Below are 24,605 nucleotides of genomic sequence, written 5' to 3'. Positions count from 1 at the left end.
GTTATAATGTACAGTTAAAATTATGTTTTTGAAATATTTGAAATTACGAATTATTGGCACATTTAAATTTTCTATTAGTAATTACGCAATCCTGTACTGTTTACTATATTTTTTCTGGATTCATTTATGAAATAATAATCGAAATTAATAATGTAATGGAAGCTAATAGAAATTCATTTGTCTCGAAAAATTGTGAACCTTTTGGAATATTGTTATTTCCTCAGAGTGTGAGAGTCGTAAGCATGCCTCTGATGTTACTGGACGTATTTTTGTGTAATAGGTGCGAACAATGTAATTATGGCTTTGTTAATGTGAATAATCAAAATACTCTATGATATACTAAAATGTGAGTAAATATGTTTCCGTAACAAAAAAATGCTGCAGCAACAATCTTTAAATTTATTTTGTTCAAACCAACCGTGACAAACCTGATGTGACATTTTTCAGTTCCAAGAATGAGACCCCTAGGACAAGAAGAACTGGAGCCATCTCAACATGACAAGCTAAGTAAGCTCCTCTCATGTCTATCATAAAAGACTTTAATGTGGACAATAGATGAAAAAAGGAAGGAGGGGGGAGATTACAACCAGATGGGGATTTTGAGCTAAATGTCTGTTTACCTCAAGCAGTTCTAACAGTCTTAGTTTTCTTCCTTTGTTGTGTACTTCTGTGTGGACTTGGTATTTGTGTCCTTCCTTCAGCACATGTTCGGCAAAGGTGGAGTCTGACTTATGTAGTCTCCAATTACGTTCGTGTTCAATCAGTAGAACAAAAACAGTGTACTTGTTATTCAGTCTTAAATATGAAATTGTTCCATGAAGAAGTAGCGGAAGAATCCATAAACAAATAAAAATTACACTAGCTACGTAAATCAGCAAAAGGTGGGAAAATAAAAATTTATGTACAACAATGATATACTGTTAATACATAATTTGGTCAATGTTTTACAGTATGACTGTTACAATATTTGTGCTGTTGGTTGCTGGTGATTGCACTGGCTTATGTGAAGGATGTACTGACGCTGTGATTCAAAGCGGCTGGAAGACAGCTGTTCGGAAAGCTGATGTAGACGTCACCAGTTAGGGGGAGTGAGGGTTGGGGTGGCCTGGATTTCACAGAAAGGATACGGACAGAGGGGACAGGAGGTGGCAGTTTACACAAGGTGACGCTGTTGCATTGGGAAGGAAAGGACGGGACAGTCAGCTGGGTTCGTAGCTGTGGATCTTGTCTCGTCTCGTGGATACTACTTTCGAGACCACGATTATTCAGTTAACGATTTTGGTAATGAAACTTCCTGGCAGATTAAAACTGTGTGCCGGACCGAGACTCGAACTCGGGACCTTTGCCTTTCGCGGGCAAGTGCTCTACCGACTGAGCTACCCAAGCACGACTCACGCCCCGTCCTCACAGCTTGAATTCCGCCAGTACCTCGTCTCCTACCTTGCAAACTTTACAGAAGCTCTCCTGCGAATCTTGCAGAACTAGCACTCCTGAAAGAAAGGATATTGCGGAGACATGGCTCAGGCACAGCCTGGGTGTTGTTTCTAGAATGAAATTTTCACTCTACTGCGGAGTGTGCGCTGATATGAAACTTCCTGGCAGATTAAAACTGTGTGCCGGACCGAGACTCGAACTCGGGACCTTTGCCTTTGGCGGGCAAGTGCTCTACCGACTGAGCAACCCAAGCACGACTCACGCCCCGTCCTCACAGCTTTAATTCCGCCAGTACCTCGTCTCTACCTTCCAAACTTTACAGAAGCTCTCCTGCGAACCTTGCAGAACTATCACTCCTGAAAGAAAGGATATTGCGGAGACATGGCTCAGACACAGCCTGGGGGTTGTTTCTAGAATGAAATTTTCACTCTACAGCGGAGTGTGCGCTGATTTGAAACTTCCTGGCAGATTAAAACTGTGTGCCGGACCGAGACTCGAACTCGGGACCTTTGCCTTTGGCGGGCAAGTGCTCTACCGACTGAGCTACCCAAGCACGACTCACGCCCCGTCCTCACAGCTTTAATTCCGGCAGTACCTCGTCTCCTACTTTCCAAACTTTACAGACGCTCACCTGCGAACCTTGCAGAACTAGCACTCCTGAAACAAAGGATATTGCGGAGACATGGTTCAGACACAGCCTGGGTGTTGTTCTAGAATGAAATTTACACTCTACTGCGGAGTGTGCGCTGATATGAAACTTCCTGGCAGATTAAAACTGTGTGCCGGATCGAGACTCGAACTCCGGACCTTTGCCTTTGGCGGGCAAGTGCTCTACCGACTGAGCTACCCAAGCACGACTCACACCCCGTCCTCACAGCTCGAATTCCGCCAGTACCTCGTCTCCTACCTTCCAAACTTTACAGACGCTCACCTGCGAACCTTGTAGAACTAGCACTCCTGAAACAAAGGAGTACTGGCGGAGTTAAAGCTGTGAGGACGGGGCGTGAGTCGTGCTTGGGTAGCTCAGTCGGCAGAGCACTTGCCCGCGAAAGGCAAAGGTCCCGAGTTCGAGTCTCGGTCCGGCACACAGTTTTAACCTGCCAGGAAGTTTCATATCAGCGCACACTCCGCTGTAGAGTGAAAATTTCATTCTACATTTTGGTAATCTCCGTTTCAATGAGAGCGCCACATCCTCAGTCTTTCTTCGCAGTCTTCTTTTTTGACGAAGCCGGTACAGCGGATTTTCTGAAAAATGTTCGGACAAGGAACCTGACGGCGAGCACTGCTCCGGCGGCGGCGCTCAGCGCGGAAAGGAGGACGAAGGCGGCGACGTCGAGCAGCAGGTGCTGGTGCCAGCCGAGGTGGAGAGCCGCGGGGCGCGTGTGCCGCGCGCCCCCGTGCCTCAGCACGGACTCCACCGAGCGCACCGCCGTCTCCAGCGGCGGCTCCGGCCGGTCGTGGAACAGCCGCGACAACCTCCGCGCGTTCTCCGCGTACCTGCAAGGTTCGGACCGTGGACACTTAGCCCGGCAGAACGGGGTACCGTATACTGAAACGACCGATACCGGGACTGATGAATTACACTACTGGCCATTACAATTTCTACACGAAGAAGAAATGCAGATGATAAACGGGTATTCATTGGACAAATATATTATACTAGAACTGACATGTGATGACATTTTCACGCAATTTGGGTGCATATATCCTGAGAAATCAGTACCCGGAACAACCACCTCCGGCCGTAATAACGGCCTTGATACGCCTGGGCATTGAGTCAGACAGAGCTTGGATGGCGTGTACAGGTACAGCTGCCCATGGAGCTTCAACACGACACCACAGTTCATCAAGAGTAGTGACTGGCGTATTGTGACGAGCCAGTTGCTCGGCCACCATTGACCAGACCTTTTCAGTTGGTGAGAGATCTGGAGAATGTGCTGGCCAGGGCAGCAGTCGAACATTTTCTGTATCCAGAAAGGCCCGTACTGGACCTGCAACATGCGGTCGTGCGTTATCCTGCTGAAGTGTAGGGTTTCGCAGGGATCGAATGAAGGGTAGAGCCACGGGTCTAAAACATTTGAAATATAAGGTCCACTGTTCAAAGTGCCGTCGACGCGAAGAAGAGGTGACCGAGACGTGTAACGAATGGCACCCCATACCATCACGCCGGGTGATACGCCAGTACGGCGATGACGAATACACGCTTCCAATGTGCGTTCCCCGCGATGTCGCCAAACACGGATGCGACCATCATGATGCTGCAAACAGAACCTGGATTCATCCGAAAAAATGACGTTTTGGCATTCGTGCACCCAGGTTCGTCTTTGAGTACACCATCGCAGGCGCTCCTGTCTGTGATGCAGCGTCAAGGGTAACCTCAGGCCGGCCGAAGTGGCCGTGCGGTTAAAGGCGCTGCAGTCTGGAACCGCAAGACCGCTACGGTCGCAGGTTCGAATCCTGCCTCGGGCATGGATGTTTTTGATGTCCTTAGGTTAGTTAGGTTTAACTAGTTTTAAGTTCTAGGGGACTAATGACCTCAGCAGTTGAGTCCCATAGTGCTCAGAGCCATTTGAACCATTTGGTAACCTCAGCCATGGTCTCCGAGCTGATAGTTCATGCTGCTGCAAACGTCGTCGAACTGTTCGTACAGATGGTTGTTGTCTTGCAAACGTCCCCATCTGTTGACACAGGGATCGAGACGTGGCTGCACGATCCGTTACAGCCATGCGGATAGGATGCCTGTCATCTCGACTGCTAGTGACACGAGGCCGTTGGGATCCAGCACGACGTTCTGTATTACCCTCCTGAACCCACCGATTCCATATTCTGCTAACAGTCATTGGATCTCGACCAACGCGAGCAGCAATGTCGTGATACGATAAACCGCAATCGCGATAAGCTACAATCCGACCTTTATCAAAGTCGGAAACGTGATGGTACGCATTTCTCCTCCTTACACGAGGCATCACAACAACGTTTCACCAGGCAACGCCGGTCAACTGCTGTTTGTGTGTGAGAAATCGGTTGGAAACTTTCTTCATGTCAGCAAGTTGTAGGTGTCGCCACCGGCGCCAACCTTGTGTGAATGCTCTGGAAAGCTAATCATTTGCATATCACAGCATCGTCTTCCTTTCGGTTAAATTTCGCGTCTGTAGCACGTCATCTTCGTGGTGTAGCAATTTTAATGGCCAGTAGTGTATTCGATCGTACAGTGGCGTACTTTCCTCGCACATTTTGAGTAACTGCTGTTTTATCTATTCACATATCCACTCGCTCGCGCTTTCTCTTCGTACCTGCAAAATTCAGACCATGGACACATAGCGCGGCACAACACCATTTACCGAAACGACCGATGCTGGGACTAGTGAATTATTGGATCCTACATTGGCGCACTTTCCTCACACATTTTGAGCAACTGCTGTGTTATCTATTCGCATATCCACTCTGTTACCAACCTTATAGGCATTTTTGTATCGTGTTAATCTTCTTTAATGGGGATAGCACGTTAAACGGGCCGACTTGGAGCAGGAGAGGCACCACAGAACATTTTAATTTCTGCTGACTATACTTTTACAAATAAATTCATAAAACATTGTCAGCACGAACAGGAAGGATTCAAGATTCACACTCATATCCTTGGAAGTTCAAAAATATAACAAAATAATTTTCTTTTACATGTGAAATTTCATCATTTTTTTCACTTACTATTGCCTGCATTTGTTGCTATAGGTAAACTCTTCTTCATAAGTGACAGAGATTCTTCGATGAATTTTTCACAGCATACAACCTATATTTACAGATGTAAGAAACTCTACCATTTATTTAACATAAGAGAAAATAAATGAGTTGTTACATTTTAAACATCATGTTTAGAAAAAACTCAAATTTTTTATTTCTCTTATTTTTTGCCACATTTTAATAGATTTGGAAAATTCTAGAGTTTCGTACACCTGTAAGTATGGTTTCTATTGCTGTGCAAAATTCATCGAAGAATCTCTCTTACTTATGAAGAAAAGTGTACCTATACCAACAAACGCAGCCAATAGTAAGCGAAAAAATGATGAAATCACACATGTAAAAAAAGTTATTTTCAAATGTTTCTGAACTTCCACTGCTATGAGTGTGAATCCAGAATGCTTCCTGGTCATGCTGACAAAGTTTTCTGAATGTATTTGTAAAACTATAGATAGTGAAAATTAAAATGTCCTGTGGGGCCTCTCCTGCTCCAAGTCGGTCCGTTTGGCGCCCTACCCCCCTTAAAACGTTCTAGTAACATCGTCTTGTCAGCACTTCCTGTCATCAGGTATTAAAAGATTTGTACAGAATAGAATTTGTAACAAACACAAAAACTGAAAATATGTTGTTGACAATCTCACTAAAGTAATCAGTATGTAATTAAAACATTATGCAAAGTAATTGTACAGAGAAGAACCTTTAAGTTAATTTCATGCGAAAACTTGAACAATACTAACGACAGAAGATTTATTTCACTTGCTGATTTTACACAGTGTAAGAAACCTTATATAATATGTAAATTTTCGATTGGTAGTTAAGTGATTTAATTGTTTCAATAATGAGAGTACAACTGTTTCCACAGCGCGACAATTATTGAACTACATAAAAAACATAAATTATTTACAAACTACGGCGTGCACACACTTTATTCAACATGTAAACGTCTCTACAGATATCCGGACCGAGCGAGGTGGCGCACTGGTTAGCAGTCTGGATTCGTATTCGGGAGGACGACGGTGCAAACCCGCGTCCGGCCATCCTGATTTAGGTTCCCGTGATTTCCCTAAATCGCTTCAGGCAAATGCTGCGAGGGGGAGGGTTTCCTTTGAAAGGGCACGGCCGACTTCCTTCTCCATCCTTCCCTAATCCGATAGGACCGACGACCTCGCTGTTTGGTCCCCTCCCCCCCAGTCCGCAGCTCGTGGTCGTGCGGTAGCGTTCCCGGGTTCGATTCCCGGCGGGGTCAGGGATTTTCTCTGCATCGTGATGACTGGGTGTTGTGAGATGTCCTTAGGTTAGTTAGGTTTAAGTAGTTCTAAGTTCTAGGGGACTGATGACCATAGATGTTAAGTCCCATAGTGCTCAGAGCCATTTGAACCCCTCCCCTCAAATCAAACAACCAACAGATATTCGGAATTAGTTATGATGTGTTCGATACGCCTGACATCATTGGCGATGATGTGGCACGGACAGATAGCGAAATTTTGCGTGACCCGCTGAAGTGTCGGGACATCGATGCTGTCGATGACCGCCTGAATGGCTGTTTTCAGCTCAGCAATGGTTTTGGGGTTGCTGCTGTACACCTTGTCTTTAATATAGCCCGACAAAAAGGAGTCGCATGTGTAGAGATCCGGAGAATATGGCCGGCAATCGAGGCCCATCTCAGTGGCCTCTGGGTACCCCAGAGGCAAAATGCGGTCCCCAAGGTGCTCCTCCAGGACATCAAACACTCTTCTGCTTCGATGGAGGTCGAATCCATCTTGAATGAACCACACCTTGTCTAAATCAGGGTCACTTTGGATAATGGGGGCGAAATCATCTTTCAAAATCTTCACGTACCGTTCGGTATTTCAAATGGCTTTGAGCACTATGGGACTTAACTGCTGAGGTCATCAGTCCCCTAGCACTAACCTAAGGACATCATGTTTTAGATTAAAAAAAGCCAATGGTGATGATGATATTTGTCGCCGACACTAGTTTTGGATAGTTAAAATCTTCTGGGTTATTAGGCCGCGTCATGTTTCTTCTAAAATATTCGACGTTTCAACCCCCCTACTGGGATCTTCCTCAGAATCTTTTGGTGTCCACTACTGCTAGAAAGATCCTGAGGAAGTTTCCAGCAGAGGGGTCGAAACGTCGAACATTTTAGAAGAAACATGACGCGGCCTAATAATCCAGAAGATTTTAACTTCAGTGACAACGGCCACGAAAGCCTGCAGACTTACATAGTTTGGAATAAAAAGAAATAAACGAATAACAAGGTGTTTTGCATCAAGGCGAACTCAATTTCTGATATTAATGTTTTTCTATGCAAACACGGACCAAATGGAAGAGTTCCAAGATAAAATCAATGTGCTGTATGGTTTGATTTTGCGACGAAGCTCATTTTCCTCGGGATGGGTTCGTGAATAAGCAAAACTGGCGCATTTTGCGGACTGAGAATCCGCATTTCGCGATCGAGAATTGTCCTTATCCTCAACGGGTGACTGTGTGGTATGTAATTTCCGGTCACGGAATAATCGGTGTGACATTTCTTGATAGCGCGGTGACTACCGAACGGTACTTGAAGATTCTGGAAGCTGATTTCATTCCCATTATCCAAAGTGAGTCTGATTTCGACAGGATGTTGTTCACGCAAGACGGAACTCGATCTCATCGAAGCTGGAGAGTGTTTGATGTCCTGGAGGAGCACTTTGGGGACCGCATTCTGACTCTGAGGTACCCAGAGGCCACTGGCATAGGCCTCTATGGACGGCCATATTCTCCGGAACTGGACACATGCGACACCTTTTTGTCGGGCTATATTAAATACAAGGTGTACAGCAGTAACCCCAAAACTACTGCTGAGCTGAAAACAGCCATTCAGGAGGTCAGTGGTTAGCATCGATGTTCCGACACTTCAGCGGGTCACGCAAAATTTCGCTATTCGTCTGCGCCACATCATCGCCAATGGTGGTAGGCATATCGCACAAGTCAAAAGTAAATCCGATTATCTGTAGTGACGTTTACATGTTCAATAAAGTGTGTGCACGCCGTAATTTGTAACTAATTTAGCTTTTTTTTATATAGTTCCAGAATTGTCATTCTGTATTTACTCCTTAATGGTTTATATTGCTAATAACAAAACTGAGTTTCAGCTGAATTGTGATATACATAAGCACATCACAAGACACAAAAAGAATTTTTATGTGATGTTTGACTCCTTGTGCAGGGTTCAGAATGAAATTATGTAGTCTGGTGGCAAGATATTCAACTAGATCTCGTCTACGATAAAGCAAGAAATTGAGAATCCCTGCCAGTTCAAAATGAAATTAAAGGCATACCTCATTATCTATTTTTCTACAAATCAACTGAATAGTTAGACTTAGGGAGTGAAGAGTTCTTTTAGGTACATGGTGAGTAGGAGTGTTTATATTAAGTTGGTGCACAAGTTCATAGCGTTTCCGATTTGCATGCTCGTATTCCAATAGATATGGGTTTATTTATCGACTTTAATTTTTTATTTGCAGTTCACTGTTGCTGTTTGAGTTTACTTATTATCATTTTGTTATTTGGAGACAGTGAACGGAGTAGTGGACGCTAGAAAACGGAGTGCCAAGTGGAGAAATTAGAACTTTATCGACATATTCTTCTGTTTGAGTTCAATGGGAGATCGAAAGCAGCGGTGGGAGACAGAAACATTTGCGCCGTCTATGGTGATAATGAAATTGGACAGAGCGTGCTAACAAAATGTTTTTCTACACTACTGGCCACTAAAATTGCTACACCAAGAAGAAATGCAGATGATAAACGGGTATTCATTGGACAAATACATTATACTAGAACTGACATGTGATTACATTTTCACGCAATTTGGGTGCATACATCCTGAGAAATCAGTACCCAGAACAAACACCTCTGGCCGTAATAACGGCCTTGATACGCCTGGGCATTGAGTCAAACAGAGCTTGGATGGCGTGTACAGGTACAGCTGCCCATGCAACTTGAACACGATACCACAGTTCATCAAGAGTAATGACTGGCGTATTGTGACGACACCATTGACCAGACGTTTTCAGTTGGTGAGAGATCTGGAGAATGAGCTGGCCCGGGCAGCAACCGAACATTTTCTGTATCCAGAAAGGCCAGTACAGGACCTGCAACATGCGGTCGTGCATTATCCTGCTGAAATGTAGGGTTTCGCAGGAATCGAATGAAGGGGAGAGACACGGGTCGTAACACATCTGAAATGTAACGTGCACTGTTCAAAGTGCCGTCATTGCGAACAAGAGGTGACCGAGACGTGTATCCAATGGCACCCAATACCATCACGCCGGTTGATACGCCAGTATGGCGATGACGAATACACGCTTCCAGTGTGTGTTCACCGCGATGTCGCCTAACACTGATGCGACCATCATGATGCTGTAAACATAACCTGGATTCATCCGAAAAAGTGACGTTTTGCCATTCGTGCACCCAGGTTCGTCGTTGAGTACACCATCGTAAGCGCTCCTGTCTGTGATGCAGCGTCAGGGGTAACCGCAGCCGTGGTCTCCGATATTGATAATCCATGCAGCTGCAAACGTCGTCGAACTGTTCGTGCAGATGGTTGTTGTCTTGCAAACGTGCCCATCTGTTGACTCAGAGATCGAGACGTGGCTGCACGATCCGTTACAGCCATGCGGATAAGATGCCTGTCATCTCGACTGCTAGTGTTACGAGGCCGTTGGGACCCAGCACGGCGTTCCGTATTACCCTCCTGAACCCACCGATTCCATATTCTGCTAACAGTCATTGGATCTCGACCAACGCGAGCAGCAATCTCGCGATAGGATAAACCGCAATCGCGATAGGCTACAATCCGACCTTTATCAAAGTCGGAAACGTGATGGTACGCATTTCTCCTCCTTACACGAGGCATCACAACAACATTTCACAAGGAAACGCAGGTCCACTGCTGTTTGTATATGAGAAATCGGTTGGAAACTTTCCTCATGTCAGCACGTTGTAGATGTCGCCACCGGAGCCAACCTTGTGTGAATGCTCTGAGAAGCTAATCATTTGCATATCACAGCATCTTCTTCCTTTCGGTTAAATTTCGCGTCTCTAGCACGTCATTTTCGTGGTGTAGAAATTTTAATGGTCAGTAGTGTAGTTTTAAGGAGGATCGGTTTGACATTGGTGACTCTGCATGTTCATGAAGATTTTTGGGGTTCGATGAAGATCATTTAAACACATTAATCCACAATGATTCGTGTCAGTGTTCTCTAGAGCTGGCGGATGTGATGGACTGTGATAATTCCAACATCGTGCACATTTGCATGTAATGAGGAGGGTTCAAAAATCGGGTGTATGGGTACCGCATGATCTAAGATCAAATCACAAAAAACTGTCGGTGACCATATGTGCATCTCGGCTCGTTTGTCACCAGTTGGCCTGTGGGCAAAACCCACCGTTCCTATCCTGTATTGTTACTGGTGACGAGAAATTGTGTCTTCTTTATGTTTACAAAAGAAAAAGAAAGGAATGCTTGAGCCCAAGCGAAGCAGAAACTCCTCATATAAAGACGTGCGCACGTGCACAAAAGATAGTGTCACGCATCTGGTGGAATAGCAACGGTGTGATGTACTACGAACTGCTTCCCAGAGGTGTGACCATGCCACCGGCCGGGGTGGCCGAGCGGTTCTAGGCGCTACAGTCTGGAGCCGCGTGACCGCTACGGTCGCAGGTTAGAATCCTGCCTCGGGCATGGATGTGTGTGATGTCCTTAGGTTAGTTAGGTTTAAGTAGTTCTAAGTTCTAGGGGACTGATGACCTCAGAAGTGAAGTCCCATAGTGCTCAGAGCCTTTTAAACCATTTGTGACCATGTCTGCTGACATTTGTTGTCATCAACTGAGACATCTTACAGACGCAGTCCAAGAACAACAACCAGAAAGACTGTGAATTGATGCTACCCCATGATAAGGCCGACCTGCATTCTCCTAGGCTGATAAAAAACGCTATACACGAGTTGCGTTGCAAAGTCATTATGCACCCACTTTATCCTTATGATTTTGCTCCCTCAGATTTCATCGTTTTCCGTTCTCTATCGAACAATCTTCAAGGAACTTCCTTTCCAGATTAAATGGGCTCCGAATGTAGTTCAACGCACTCTTCGCCTCAAAACCACGTGATTTCTACAGTCGCGGAATCGAAAAGTTGGCCAGCCTTGGCAGACTGTTGTAAATACTGAAGAAGAATGTAATAGTAATGACTAAAGACTCTGTTACGAATATGTGTTGTGTTTATTAAACTTACGGAAAATGTTGCGAACTATTGCACCAGTTCAATAATAAAGCTGTATGACAAGTACACTACTGGCCATTAAAATTGCTACACCACGAAGATGAAGTGCTACAGACGCGAAATTTAACCGACAGGAGGAAGATGCTGTGATATGCGAATTATTAGCTTTTCAGAGCATTCATACAAGGATGGCGCCGGTGGCGACACCTACAACGTGCAGACATGAGGAAAGTTCACAACCGATTTCTCATACACAAACAGCAGTTGACGGGCGTTGCCTGGTGAAACGTTGTTGTGATGCCTCGTGTAAGGAGGAGAAATGTGTACCATCACGTTTCCGACTTTGATAAAGGTCGGATTGTAGCCTATCGCGATTGCGGTTTATCGTATCGCGACATTGCTGCTCGCGTTGTTCTAGATCCAATGACTGTTAGCAGAATATGGAATCGGTGGATTCAGGAGGGTAATACGGTACGCCGTGCTGGATCCCTACGGCCTCGTATCACTAGCAGTCGAGATGACAGGCATCTTATCCGCATGGCTGTAACGGATCGTGCAGCCACGTCTCGATCTCTGAGTCAACAAATGGGGACGTTTTGCAAGACAACAACCATCTGCACGAACAGTTCGACGACGTTTGCAGCAGCATGGACTATCAGCTCGGAGACCATGGCTCCGGCTACCCTTGACGCTGCATCACAGACAGGAGCGCCTGCGATGGTGTACTCAACGACGAACCTGGGTGCACGAATGACAAAACATCATTTTTTCGGATGAATCCAGGTTATGTTTACAGCATCATGATGGTCGCATCCGTGTTAGGCGACATCACGGTGAACACACACTGGAAGCGTGTATTCGTCATCGCCATACTGGCGTATCAACCGGCGTGATGGTATTGGGTGCCATTGGTTACACGTCTCGGTCACCTCTTGTTCACATTGACGGCACTGTGAACAGTGGACGTTACATTTCATATGTGTTACGACCCGTGTCTCTCCCCTTCATTCGATCCCTGCGAAACCCTACATTTCAGCAGGATAATGCACGACCGCATGTTTCAGGTCCTGAACGGGCCTTTCTGGATACAGAAAATGTTCGACTGCTGCCCTAGCCAGCACATTCTTCAGATGTCTCTGTAACTGAAAACGTCTGGTCGATGGTGGCCGAACAACTGTCTCGCCACAATACGCCAGTCACTACTCTTGATGAACTGTGGTATCATGTTGAAGCTGCGTGGGCAGCTGTGCCTGTACACGCCATCCAAGCTCTGTTTGACTCAATGCCCAGACGTATGAAGGCCGTTATTACGGCCAGAGGTTGTTGTTCTGGAGACTGATTTCTCAGGATCTACGCACCCAAATTGCGTGAAAATGTAATCACATGTCAGTTCTCGTATAATATATTTGTCCAATGAATGCCCGTTTATCATCTGCATGTCTTCTTGATGTAGCAGTTTTAATGGCCAGTAGTGTACCATTATATGCAAGTAAATATTAAGCTGCTAATAACAGATAAACGGCAGCTATATAGCAAAATTCAAAGAGCAGCACGTTTTTGAAAGTAGCAGCTATCTTACTAATGTACTCGATTTAATTTTGATGCAAGTATCAATAGCGTTTAGAAGTAAAATGATGGTTTGTTATATATAGCTTGACCAGATGAAGTTTCTATGAATCTTTTTTCTCGTGTTAGCGTATACCTTGACTCGTTCCACATCCCTGAACGTTCTCCTTATTGATAGGAGGTGAATGAATGAATGGATAAATGGGTGGATGCATGAAGGACTGAATCAAATGCGATAACCCACTTAGCGCTGGCGAGACAATAAAACTGTAAGATAACCCAGTACCGTGTGCTAGCATTACCTCGGGTCAGTCAGCAGCTCATTGACGGCCCAGTCGAACGACTCCTGCGTGATGTTGCGGAGGTGGAGCACCAGACCATAGCCCGAGTCGCGGGCCCTGAGGAGGTTCGACACCTGGTCGCCAAATATGGGGACGCCGAGCAGTGGGACGCCAGCGTACAGTGCCTCCAGCAGGCTCATCATGCCGCCGTGCGTGATGAAGAGACGCATGTTCCTGTGAGCTGCAACAGCCACGCCTGCTCAGTAGTGCGACGTACAACGTAACAGCCCTAAACTTAGTATATGAGTACACGACACACAGCTTTTAGTTTATTACCTGATACGTATTGTGAGAAGCATGTTATCAAATGATTACTGTAGTACTAATTTCTTTCAGATGTATCATTCATTATTTAGTGCTATTTCGGAGAATTGCATTATCTTTGTAATACGGTCAAACGTGTCATAAGGCACAAAGAAATTGTATATTTTGGTTGCGAGCGGGCACTGACTGAAATCAATGGGGAAAGCTGATAATTTGTGCTGGACACAGACTGGAACCCGTGTCTGGTGCTTACTAGGCAGATGGTCTGACTGCTGAGCACTCTGGACACAGTGCTCATTGCAGTTGCATGGACTACCCCAGCACGCCTCCAGTCTGACCCAATCTCTCAAATTATCCAGACACTGCTAATGCAGTGCCCATTGTCCATTATTCTCAGTAATCGCTGCATTTCGCCGATTCCCGTAAAAGTTCGAGGGTGGTGTGCATCTGCACTGAAGAGATGTCGCGTTAGAGAGAGAGAGAGAGAGAGAGAGAGAGAGAGAGAGAGAGAGAGAGAGAGTGTGTTGCCCGTCATAAACAAAAACATGATTTGCAGTAGATAGAAATGACGATTTATGAGTTTATATTCAGTTAAAAAAAGATGGTCAAATTAAAAAGATTAACTACAAAAATTTTAAAATGCTGCCTTTTGTGTGAAATTATCCCTTAGGAAGTACCAGAAAATCAACATGGCTAAGCAAAGAGTAATTAGTAATGAAATTTAGAGTTGGCACATATGTAAATGTTGGTAATCAAAAGAACGACATAATTTAGCAGAAATCTGCATCTTTTCAAAAAGTAATTGTTGACATTGCAAATTTTATGAAAATTTGTATGAATAATATTAGTTCGTCGAAATAAATAATGTTGATTCGGTAAGTCTTCACAGTAAAAGTTATTGGCATACGTGAACTTTTGGAAAAACACAACCCATAATTCCAACTTTGTAACTGTATGTATTCTCATAATTTACACTACATGAATATATTATTTCAGTGTTATTAAAGAGCTAGTACAAGGCAAACTCAAGTCAGTGTACTCAGAAGTAAGTTAGGCGAGTGTTACTTGCGTGATAGAAAGTAGTAGTTGTTGTAGCAGTAATAGAGAAACCGGAACCAATAAAGTGTAAAAAGCTGATGTGAACAAATTTTTCGATATTATGGAACTAGTGTTACAAGACAACGTTTCATTTCTGCTGTTTTAAAAACACAACCTTGGACTTCTCAGTAAATCGCTAGACGGTGACCAAAAAATGGTTCGAATGGCTCTGAACACTACGGGACTTAACTTCTGAGGTCATCAGTCTCCTAGAACATAGAACTACTTAAACCTAACTAACCTAAGGACATCACACACATCCATGCCCGAGACAGGATTCGAACCTGCGACCGTAACTGTCGCGCGGTTCCAGACTGTAGCGCCTAGAACCACTTGGCCACTCCGGAAGGCAGACGATGACCATAACATTAAAGATAACAATATTTAATGACAGTACTACATAATCCTCTGACGAAATATTAATTGCTTAACATGTTTATTTTAATTAAACCTTGGCACTGATGTAGTCATGTATGTGACTGTAGACATTCGGGAAATGATATTAGAGCTGAAACACGAATGTCACTACTGATTTTCACTCATGTCTACCAATGTAAGGGATTTGGAGGATCTTCCAATATCCTACTGTGATTCCATGAGACATCAGAATTACCGGTCTGCCTGCAGGCTTAAAACCTAGAGTATTCCCAGGCAGTTTAACTATATTATTTGGCCATAACGTCCAGACATCCACAGCAGTTTGTTCTGAATGACATCATACAATCCAGTTGTGCAGTGGATGCTATTAGAACAGGCTTTGGCTACTCTTACACCGCTATACAGGGATGACTGAAATAATAAATATTTTTAGGAGGTGGTACTACACACTGATTATAAATATATATTAAATATAACATACATCAAAGTTTTATTGGTTACGCAGATACAGCCCTTCACAGAGGTAAGTTTTCATTTCGCGTGTTGGTACACCAATTACCATGGGTTTATTTATCGATTGTCATTTTTGTTTTGAAAGTCAAGTTGTGAAGTTGTGCTTGAAGTTATATATCAGAATTTTTCAACTGTCATTGCGATTGTGATTTGTTGACAAATGCTACTATATCTTTTATGCATGCTGCTTATATTTATACACTCGTGCTCATAAATTAAAGATAATGCTGATACATGGTGAAACAACGCTCTGGTAGGCGGTTTTCTGGTTTAAATCACCTCGGGGTACGACCATGCGGTGCATTTGATCTGCGGTCGTCGCACGGTTGCGCTGGCAGCAGTCTGCATATGCAGAGGTGTGTTGGTGCATATCAGAGTACGGTGCAGCGAGTAAGTGCGCAGACGTTTTCAGACGTGCTAATGGTGACCGTGTGTTGAAGATGGCTCAAAGAACACATACTGATGACGTTATGAGGGGTAGAATACTAATGCGACAGGTGGCTGGTCAAACACAGCAGGTCGTAGCACGGGCCCTCCATGTGTCACAAAATGTGATCTCAGTATTATGGCAACGATTCCACCAGACAGGAAACGTATCCAGGCGCTACAGTACGGGACGTCCACAGTGTACAACACCACAAGAAGGCCGATATCTCACCATCAGTGCCCGCAGACGGTTACGGAGTATTGGAGGTAGCTTTGCTCGGGACCTTACCGCAGCCACTGGAACAGTTGTCTCCAGACACACAGTCTACAGACGACTGAACAGACATGGTTTATTCTCCCAGAGACCTGCAACGTGCATTCCAGTGAACCCTAGTCACAGGAGAGCCCGTAAAGCCTAGTGTCAAGAACACAGTACATGGTCATTGGAACAGTGATCCCAGGTTATGTTCTCGGACGAGTCCAGTTATAGTCTGGACAGTGAACCAGGAACCAGATACCAATCCCTTAATGTCCTTGAAAGGGACCTGTATGGAGGTCGTGGTTTGATGGTATGGGGTGGGATTATGATTGGTGCACGTACACCCCTGCATGTCTTTGACAGAGGAACTGTAACAGGTCAGGTGTATCGGGACGTCAGTTTGCACTAGTATGTCTGCCTTTTCAGGGGTGCAGTGGGTCCCAACTTCCTCCTGATCGATGATGATGCATGGCCTCTCCAAGCTGCCATCATGGTGGAGTACCTTGAAACAGAAGATATCAGGCGAATGGAGTGGCCTGCCTGTTCTCCAGACCTAAACCCCATTGAGCACGTCTGGGATGATCTCGGCTGACGTTTCACTGCACGTCTTCAATCCCCTACGACACTTCTGAAGCTCCGACAGGCACTGGTGCAAGAATGGGAGGCTATACCCCAGCAGCTGCTCAACCACCTGATACAGAGTATGCCAACCCGTTGTGCAGCGTGTATGTGTGCATGGTGATCATATCGCATATTGATGTCGGGGTACATGCGCAGGAATCAGTGGCGTTTTGTAGCACATGTGTTTCGGGACGGTTTCCTCAACTTATCACCAATACTTACAGATCCGTGTCGCGTGTGTTCCCTATGTGCCTATGCTATTAGCGCCAGTTTTGTGTAGTGCCACGTTGTGTGGCACCACATTCTGGAATTATCCTTAATTTATGAGTATGAGAGTAGATGCTGAGTATGTCGATATGGTATTTGTGTACGGGTTTTGTAGTAGTAGCACCGTTGTTGCTACAAGTAGAGAATGCAGTGACGAATTGCTAACAGTAGAGCGCCACATTCAAGAACGTTTAAGGCCAGTTCACACTGTCACGTCATGACGTCATCCCATCAGACTGTACTCACACAGTCCCGCTCGTCTCCTCACATCAAGTCAAGTCACGTGATCTCAACTCGCGTAGCTGTCCTCAACTGTTTTCAGTCTACAACAAATAACAAAAGGCAAGTAGCAAAGCCATAGAAAAACTGGAAATTTGTGGTAAGATGTTATGGGACCAAACTGCTGAGGTCATTGGTCCCTAACCTTACTCACTACTTAATCTAATTTAATCAAACTTACGCTAAGGACAACGCACACAACCATGCCCGAAGGAGGACTCGAACCTCCGACGGGGGAAGCCACGTGGACCGTGGCAAGGCGCCCTAGATTACGCGGCTACTCCGCGAGGCTAAAGACATTGAATAACAGTTCATACCAACCACGAATACCACGTACTAACGAAAACACGACGAGATGAAGTAAGCTGCATGAGAGGTGAAGGTAGGCGATTGGAATTTTGCCGTAGGCTAATCACTAAACTGCGAGGAGTTCCATTAACACTGTTTACTGATGAAACGACTTCAACTCTTGGCGGTGTCAATAACACTCATTGTTCACATCGATGCTCCAAAGAAAACCCAAATGCCTTTGTGGAGGTACATTTTCAAGAACGCTTCTCAGTCTTTGGTTCGACTTCTCCACAACATTTTCTGTATGTCCTTTCCAATTTCAGTTTTTCGCTATTGCAATTCTCAGGTATTTAGTTGAACTTACAGCCTTAAGATTTTATTGGTTTATCGTGTAACCGAAATTTAACGGATTCCTTAAAAGGAATGTGGATGACCTCACACTTTTCATTATTTAGCTCAATTGCCACTTTTCGCACCACACAGGCATCTTATCCAAATAGTTTTGTAATTGGTTTTGATCTTCTGATGACTTTACTAGACGATAAACGACAGAATCACCTGCAAACAACCTAAGACGACTGCTCAGATTGTCTCCAAAATCGTTCGTATAGGTAAGGAACAGCAGAGGGCCTATAACAGTACCTTGGAGAATGCCAGAAATCACTTCTGTCTTACTCGATTACTTTCCGTCAGTTACTGCGAACTGTGACCTTTCTGACAGGAAATAACGAATCAGATGGTTCAAATGGCTCCAAACACTATGGGACTTAACATCTGAGGTTATCAGTCCCCTAGAGACTTAGAACTACTGAAACCTAACTACCGTAAGGACAGCACACACATCAATGCCCGAGGCAGGATTCGAACCTGCGACCACAGAAGCAGCGCGGTTCCAGACTGAATCACCTAGAATCGCTCCGCCACAGCGGCCGTCAAATAACGAATCCAGTCGCAAAACTGAGACGATATCCACTTGTGAGATACGGTGTCAAAAACCTTCTGGAAATCAAGAAATCAGTTTGAAATCCCTTGTCGAGAGCACACAGCACTTCATGTGAGTAAGAGCCAGTTGTGTTTCAGAAAGACGACGTTTTATAAAACAGTGTTGACTACGTGTCGCCGGCCGGTGTGCCGAGCGGCTCTAGGTGCTTCAGTCTGGAACCGCGCGACCGCTACGGTTGCAGGTTCGAATCCTGCCTCGGGCATGGATGTGTGTGATGCCCTTAGGTTAGTTAGGTTTAAGTAGTTCTAAGTTCTAGGGGACTGATGACCTCAGATGTTAAGTCCCATAATGCTCAGAGCCATTTGAACCATTTGAACTACGTGTCAATAGATTGTTCTCTGCGAAGTACTGTGGCAAAATGTCCACTTCAAGTACGGATGTTTGTTACAATAAGTGGGAGTTTCCTCTCAGCTTTTCAGCATTTAACAACAACTCTTTCCTATATGTATCACTGAAAGCAATAACGCTTTATTCGGTTTTCCTTGGAGACATATGGATTTGTTGTGTTGCCCATCGAACATAATCATGACGGGCTTTAATGCGGGCTACAGTGTCGCTGATGCGAGCTACAAGTTTTTCACGTGTATCCACCTTCATAGTGTACTCATCAACCTTTAACCAGCCCCATAAACAGAAATCTAAAGACGTTAGGTCAGGTGATCTGGCAGGTCAGTTAATGGTTATTCGGATACTAGGATACTTGTCTGGTACAGTGAGTCGTTGGTCCATCATGTTGCAGCCGAGTGCGTCCACATTACGGCCGCGGTTGCCGTGAGATCCCGGCTTCCAGGTTGTGATGACAAATGCTGACAGCACTCCTGACTTCTCTGTTGGTCCATCACGGCCAGGGGGCGTCGGCTGGTTAATGTCAATGTCAGTAAAATTCACCAGTATCGGTGTACTTTAAGATACTATTTTATTTTATTGTGAAGGCTCCCAGTTTCTGCCCTTTATTATGTCATCTTCAGGACCCATTCGCTTGTATCGAAATAAACGAACTTGTCGTTTAGTGCCACCAATCACTGGATCACGATTTCCAGTGATTGATAGAGCTATAGGACGAGTTCGTTTATGTGGATAGATGAGTATGGGACCAGAAGACGGCATAATGAAGTGCTGAAACTGGTAGCCTTCACAATAAAATAAAACAATATCTTAAAGTACAGGGCTGTTGGTGAATGTTTTTGACATTGGCGCCCCTGACTGGTCAGTGCAGTTTGGGTGCACTGAACCCTACAAGGGAAATAGCTCTGGCGCTATCACGTGAAAACGCGTGAAGCTCCCTGCAGGGAAGCAACCTAACAGTCGACGATGCCGCTCCATAGCGAAAACCAGCAAGTAAGCTCACGGGGAATCATACTCCGTGTCATGTGGGTTTTAGGATAAGGTAAGCCTGTGGCAGGCTAGAGCAGGATGTGAAAGTCGGTGGAGCATTGCACAGGTTTTGCACCTCGAACTTCCACAGGGTATCAGCCACTGTGCAGAGGCTCAGGAGCAGGATGGACCAAGATATTGCGTAAATTGGGTAGGCAGTGGAACACCGCATTGTGGGTAGGACGTTCCTCATTTCTGGGCATCGCGAAAGGTAGTCGAAACAATGACGGAGGTCTTCGAGGCACTCACATACCTAGGAACCTATTCCATGTGGTCGCACCTTAGTTAACAATCCGCAATGGGACGCTGTAGGAATATGGAACCTACCTGTTGCCCTCCATCTATAATTCGGAGTATGTCAAGTGAGAAAAGGGCATACTGAGTTTCGGACGAACGATGCGCTCTAGAACCGTGCTGGTATCGTGGACAGAAGCTTTTCTTTGGGAAGTAAATTTTTTATATTCGAGCTCAGAGTATATTCTAGAATTCTGCAGCAAAATGATGTTAAGGATACTGGTCTGTAATTTTGCAGGTCCGTTCTTATATCCTTCTTATTCAGAGGGGTCACCTGCGCTTTTTTGCAGTCGTTTGGGACTGTCAGCTGGGCGAGAGATTCGCGATAAATAAAGCAATATTCTGAGAGAAGCTGTCGTCAGAAAATATTGTGCTCGATGGCAATTGTGTTCTGAATTATGAAAAAGAAGTTATTTGTATTTTTTCACCGACCAACTTACCGAGCAGATCGCTCTGCGGAAACCAACTGCTGATCCTGAGGTTGGCCGGCTGGTTCGGCAGCGAGTCGCCCTCCAACTTCCAGAGCACCTTCTGCCTCAGCCGTGCGAACGTCTTCAGGAAGACGGCGCGCACCTCCTCCGACAGGTCCGTGCTCTTCACGTTGCTGCCCATGCTGAAGTAGATCACGCCCTCAGCGGCAGCGTCCATGAACTCCTGCAGGTCCTGCGCACGAGAAACCCAGCTCACAACTGTGTCTTTTCTTGTTCGAACTAAGTTTTTCTTGGGGTTCCATACACATATACACTACTGGCCATTAAAATTGTTACACCAAAAATAAATGCAGATGATAAACGGGTATTCATTGGACAAATATATTATACTAGAACGGACATGTGATTACATTTTCACTCAATTTGGGTGCATAGATCCTGAGAAATCAGTACCCAGAACAACCACCTCTGGCCGTAATAACGGCCTTGATAGCCTGGGCATTGAGTCAAACAGAGCTTGGATGGCGTGTACAGGTACAGCTGCCCATGCAGCTTCAACACGATACCACAGATCATCAAGAGTAGTGACTAGCGTATTGTGATGAGCCAGTTGCTCGGCCACCATTGACCAGACGTTTTCAGTTGGTGAGAGATCTGGAGAATGAGCTGGCCAGAGCAGCAGTCGAACATTTTCTGTATCCAGAAAGGCCCGTACTGGACCTGCAACATGCGGTCGTGCATTATCCTGCTGAAATGTAGGGTTTCGCAGGGATCGAATGAAGGGTAGAGCCACGGGTCGTAACGCATCTGAAATGTGACGTCCACTGTTCAGAGTGCCGTCAATGCGAACAAGAGGTGACAGAGACGTGTAACCAATGACACCCCATACCATCATGCCGGGTGATTCGCCAGTATGGCGATGACGAATATACGCTTCCAATGTACGTTCACCGCGATCTCGCCAAACACGGATGCGACCATCATGATGCCGTAAACAGAACCTGGATTCATCCGAAAAAACGACGTTTTGCCATTCGTGCAACCAGGTTCGTCGTTGAGTACACCATCGCAGGCGCTCCTGTCTGTGATGCAGCGTCAAGGGTAACCGCAGCCACGGTCTCCGAGCTGATAGTCCATGCTGCTGCAAACGTCGTCGAACTGTTCGTGCAGATGGTTGTTGTCTTGCAAACGTCGCCATCTGTTGACTCAGGGATCGAGACGTGGCTGCACGATCCGTTACAGCCATGCAGATAAGATGCCTGTCATCTCGACTGCTAGTGATAGGAGGCCGTTGGGATCCAGCACGGCGTTCCGTATTACCCTCCTGAACCCACCGATTCCATATTCTGCTAAGAGTCATTGGATCTCATCCAACGCGAGCAGCAATGTCGCGATAAGATAAACCGCATTGGCGATAGGCTACAATACGACCTTTATCAAAGTCGGAAACGTGATGGTACGCATTTCTTCTCCTTACACGAGGCATCACAATGACGTTTCACCAGGCAACGCCGGTCAACTGGTGTTTGTGTATGAGAAATCGGTTGGAAACTTTTCTCATGTGAGCACGTTGTAGGTGTCGCCACCGGCGCCAACCTTGTGTGAATGCTCTGAAAAGCTAATCATTCGCATATCACAGCATCTTCTTCCTGTTGGTTAAATTTCGCGTCTGTAGCGCGTCATCATCGTGGTGTAGGTATTTTAATGGCGAGTAGCGCATGAAAAATGGAGCTGAAAGTCAATATATGCTGAGGTTACATGGGATAACGACATGTACACACACGGATGTCGGTAGTATCGCGATCACAAAAGTGCAGTGCATTGTTCGAGATGCCTTTTGTAATCAGTTGATCCTTGTGGAAAGGTTTCCGACGTGATATATGGGCGCACAACTGGACTTAACAGACGATGAATGAGGGATGATAGTTGGAGCTAGATGCACGCTACATTGCATTTCGGAAATCGTTACGGAATTCAATATTCCGAGATCCACAGTATCAAGAGTATGCCGAGAATACCATATTTCGCGCACTACATCTCACCTCGGACGATACAGTGGCCGACGGCCTTCACTTAACGACCGAGATCTGCGCCATGTGCGTAGTGTTGTCAGTGCTAACAGACAAGCAACACTTCGTGAGATAACCGCAGAAATCTACGTGGAACGTCGAACGAACGTATTCGTTAGGAGAATGTCTTTGCGAACACCACGGTGTCGCCTCAGCACCCCTCCTGGGGCCGTGACTATTTCGGTTGGATCCTAGAGGTGAGTCCCGTTTTCATTTGGTAAGAGCTGTTGGTAGCGTTAGAGTGTGGCGCAGACCCCAGGAAGCTATGGATCCAAGCTGTCAACAAGGGACTGTGCGAGCTGCTGGTGGCTCCATAATGGTGTGGGCTGTGTTTACACTGAATGGACTCGACCCTGGCTGTGTTCTGCTACTTGGCCATTTGCGGCCGTTCGTCGTCTTCATGTTGCCAAACAACGACGGAATTTTTATGGATAATAATGCGCCACATCAGCGAGCAACGAGTGTTGGCGACTTGCCTGAAGAATATTCGGCACAGTTCGAGCGAATGGTTTGGCCACACAGATCACCCGACATGAATCCCATCGAACATTCGTGGAACATAATCGAGAGGTCCGTTCGTGCACAAAATCTTCCACCGCCAACACTTTCGCAATTCTGGGCGGCTATAGAGGCAGCATGGCTCAATATTTCTGCAGGGGACTCCCGACGACTTGTTGAGTCCTTGCCACGTCGAGTTGCTGTACTACACCGAGAAAAACGAGGACCTGACTGATATTAGGAGGTATCGCATGACTTTTGTCACCTCATTGTACACTGATGAGCCAGAATATTACGACCACTCCTCACCACGAGGTTTAAGGCCGCCTGCTGGTGTCGCAGCTGTGTGATGTGGTAACGAAAGTATGAGGTGCATTCAAGTTCTAAGGCCTCCGATTTTTTTTCTAATTAACTACTCACCCGAAATCGATGAAACTGGCGTTACTTCTCGACGTAATCGCCCTGCAGACGTACACATTTTTCACAACGCTGACGCCATGATTCCTTGGCAGTGGCGAAGGCTTCTTTAGGAGTCTGTTTTGACCATTGGAAAATCGCTGAGGCAATAGCAGCACGGCTGGTGAATGTGCGGCCATGGAGAGTGTCTTTCATTGTTGGAAAAAGCCAAAAGTCACTAGGAGCCAGGTCAGGTGAGTAGGGAGCATAAGGAATCACTTCAAAGTTGTTATCACGAAGAAACTGTTGCGTAACGTTAGCTCGATGTGCGGGTGCGTTGTCTAGGTGAAACAGCACACGCGCAGCCCTTCCCGGACTTTTTTGTTACGGTGCAGGAAGGTATTTGTTCTTCAAAACATTTTCGTAGGATGCACCTGTTACCGTAGTGCCCTTTGGAACGCAATGGGTAAGGATTACGCCCTCGCTGTCCCAGAACATGGACACCATCATTTTTTCAGCACTGGCGGTTACCCGAAATTTTTTTGGTGGCGGTGAATCTGTGTGCTTCCATTGAGCTGACTGGCGCTTTGTTTCTGGATTGAAAAATGGCATCCACGTCTCATCCATTGTCACAACCGACGAAAAGAAAGTCCCATTCACGCTGTCGTTGCGCGTCAACATTGCTTGGCAACATGCCACACGGGCAGCCGTGTGGTCGTCTGTCAGCATTTGTGGCACCCACCTGGATGACACTTTTCGCATTTTCAGGTCGTCATGCAGGATTGTGTGCACAGAACCCA

At 45.7% G+C, this 24,605-nt stretch overlaps 1 protein-coding gene across 1 annotated transcript in view; it reads right to left on the bottom strand.

Moving 5' to 3' along the window:
* Positions 1-2,627: 2,627 nt before the first annotated feature.
* Positions 2,628-24,605, bottom strand: part of LOC124712080 (UDP-glucosyltransferase 2-like) — a 67,440-nt gene continuing 45,462 nt past the window's right edge. The window contains exons 5-7 of the mRNA XM_047242376.1: positions 20,852-21,074; positions 13,306-13,525; positions 2,628-2,931 (exon numbers count right to left, since the gene is read on the bottom strand). Coding sequence (XP_047098332.1) covers positions 2,628-2,931; positions 13,306-13,525; positions 20,852-21,074 — 747 coding nt within the window. The remainder of the gene's footprint in view (positions 2,932-13,305; positions 13,526-20,851; positions 21,075-24,605) is intronic.

Source organism: Schistocerca piceifrons, chromosome 8 (assembly GCF_021461385.2).
Source record: "Schistocerca piceifrons isolate TAMUIC-IGC-003096 chromosome 8, iqSchPice1.1, whole genome shotgun sequence".
Taxonomy (NCBI): domain Eukaryota; kingdom Metazoa; phylum Arthropoda; class Insecta; order Orthoptera; family Acrididae; genus Schistocerca; species Schistocerca piceifrons.
The sequence above is the reverse complement of the archived record's forward strand: the minus strand, read 5'-3'. Positions and strand labels throughout refer to the sequence as shown.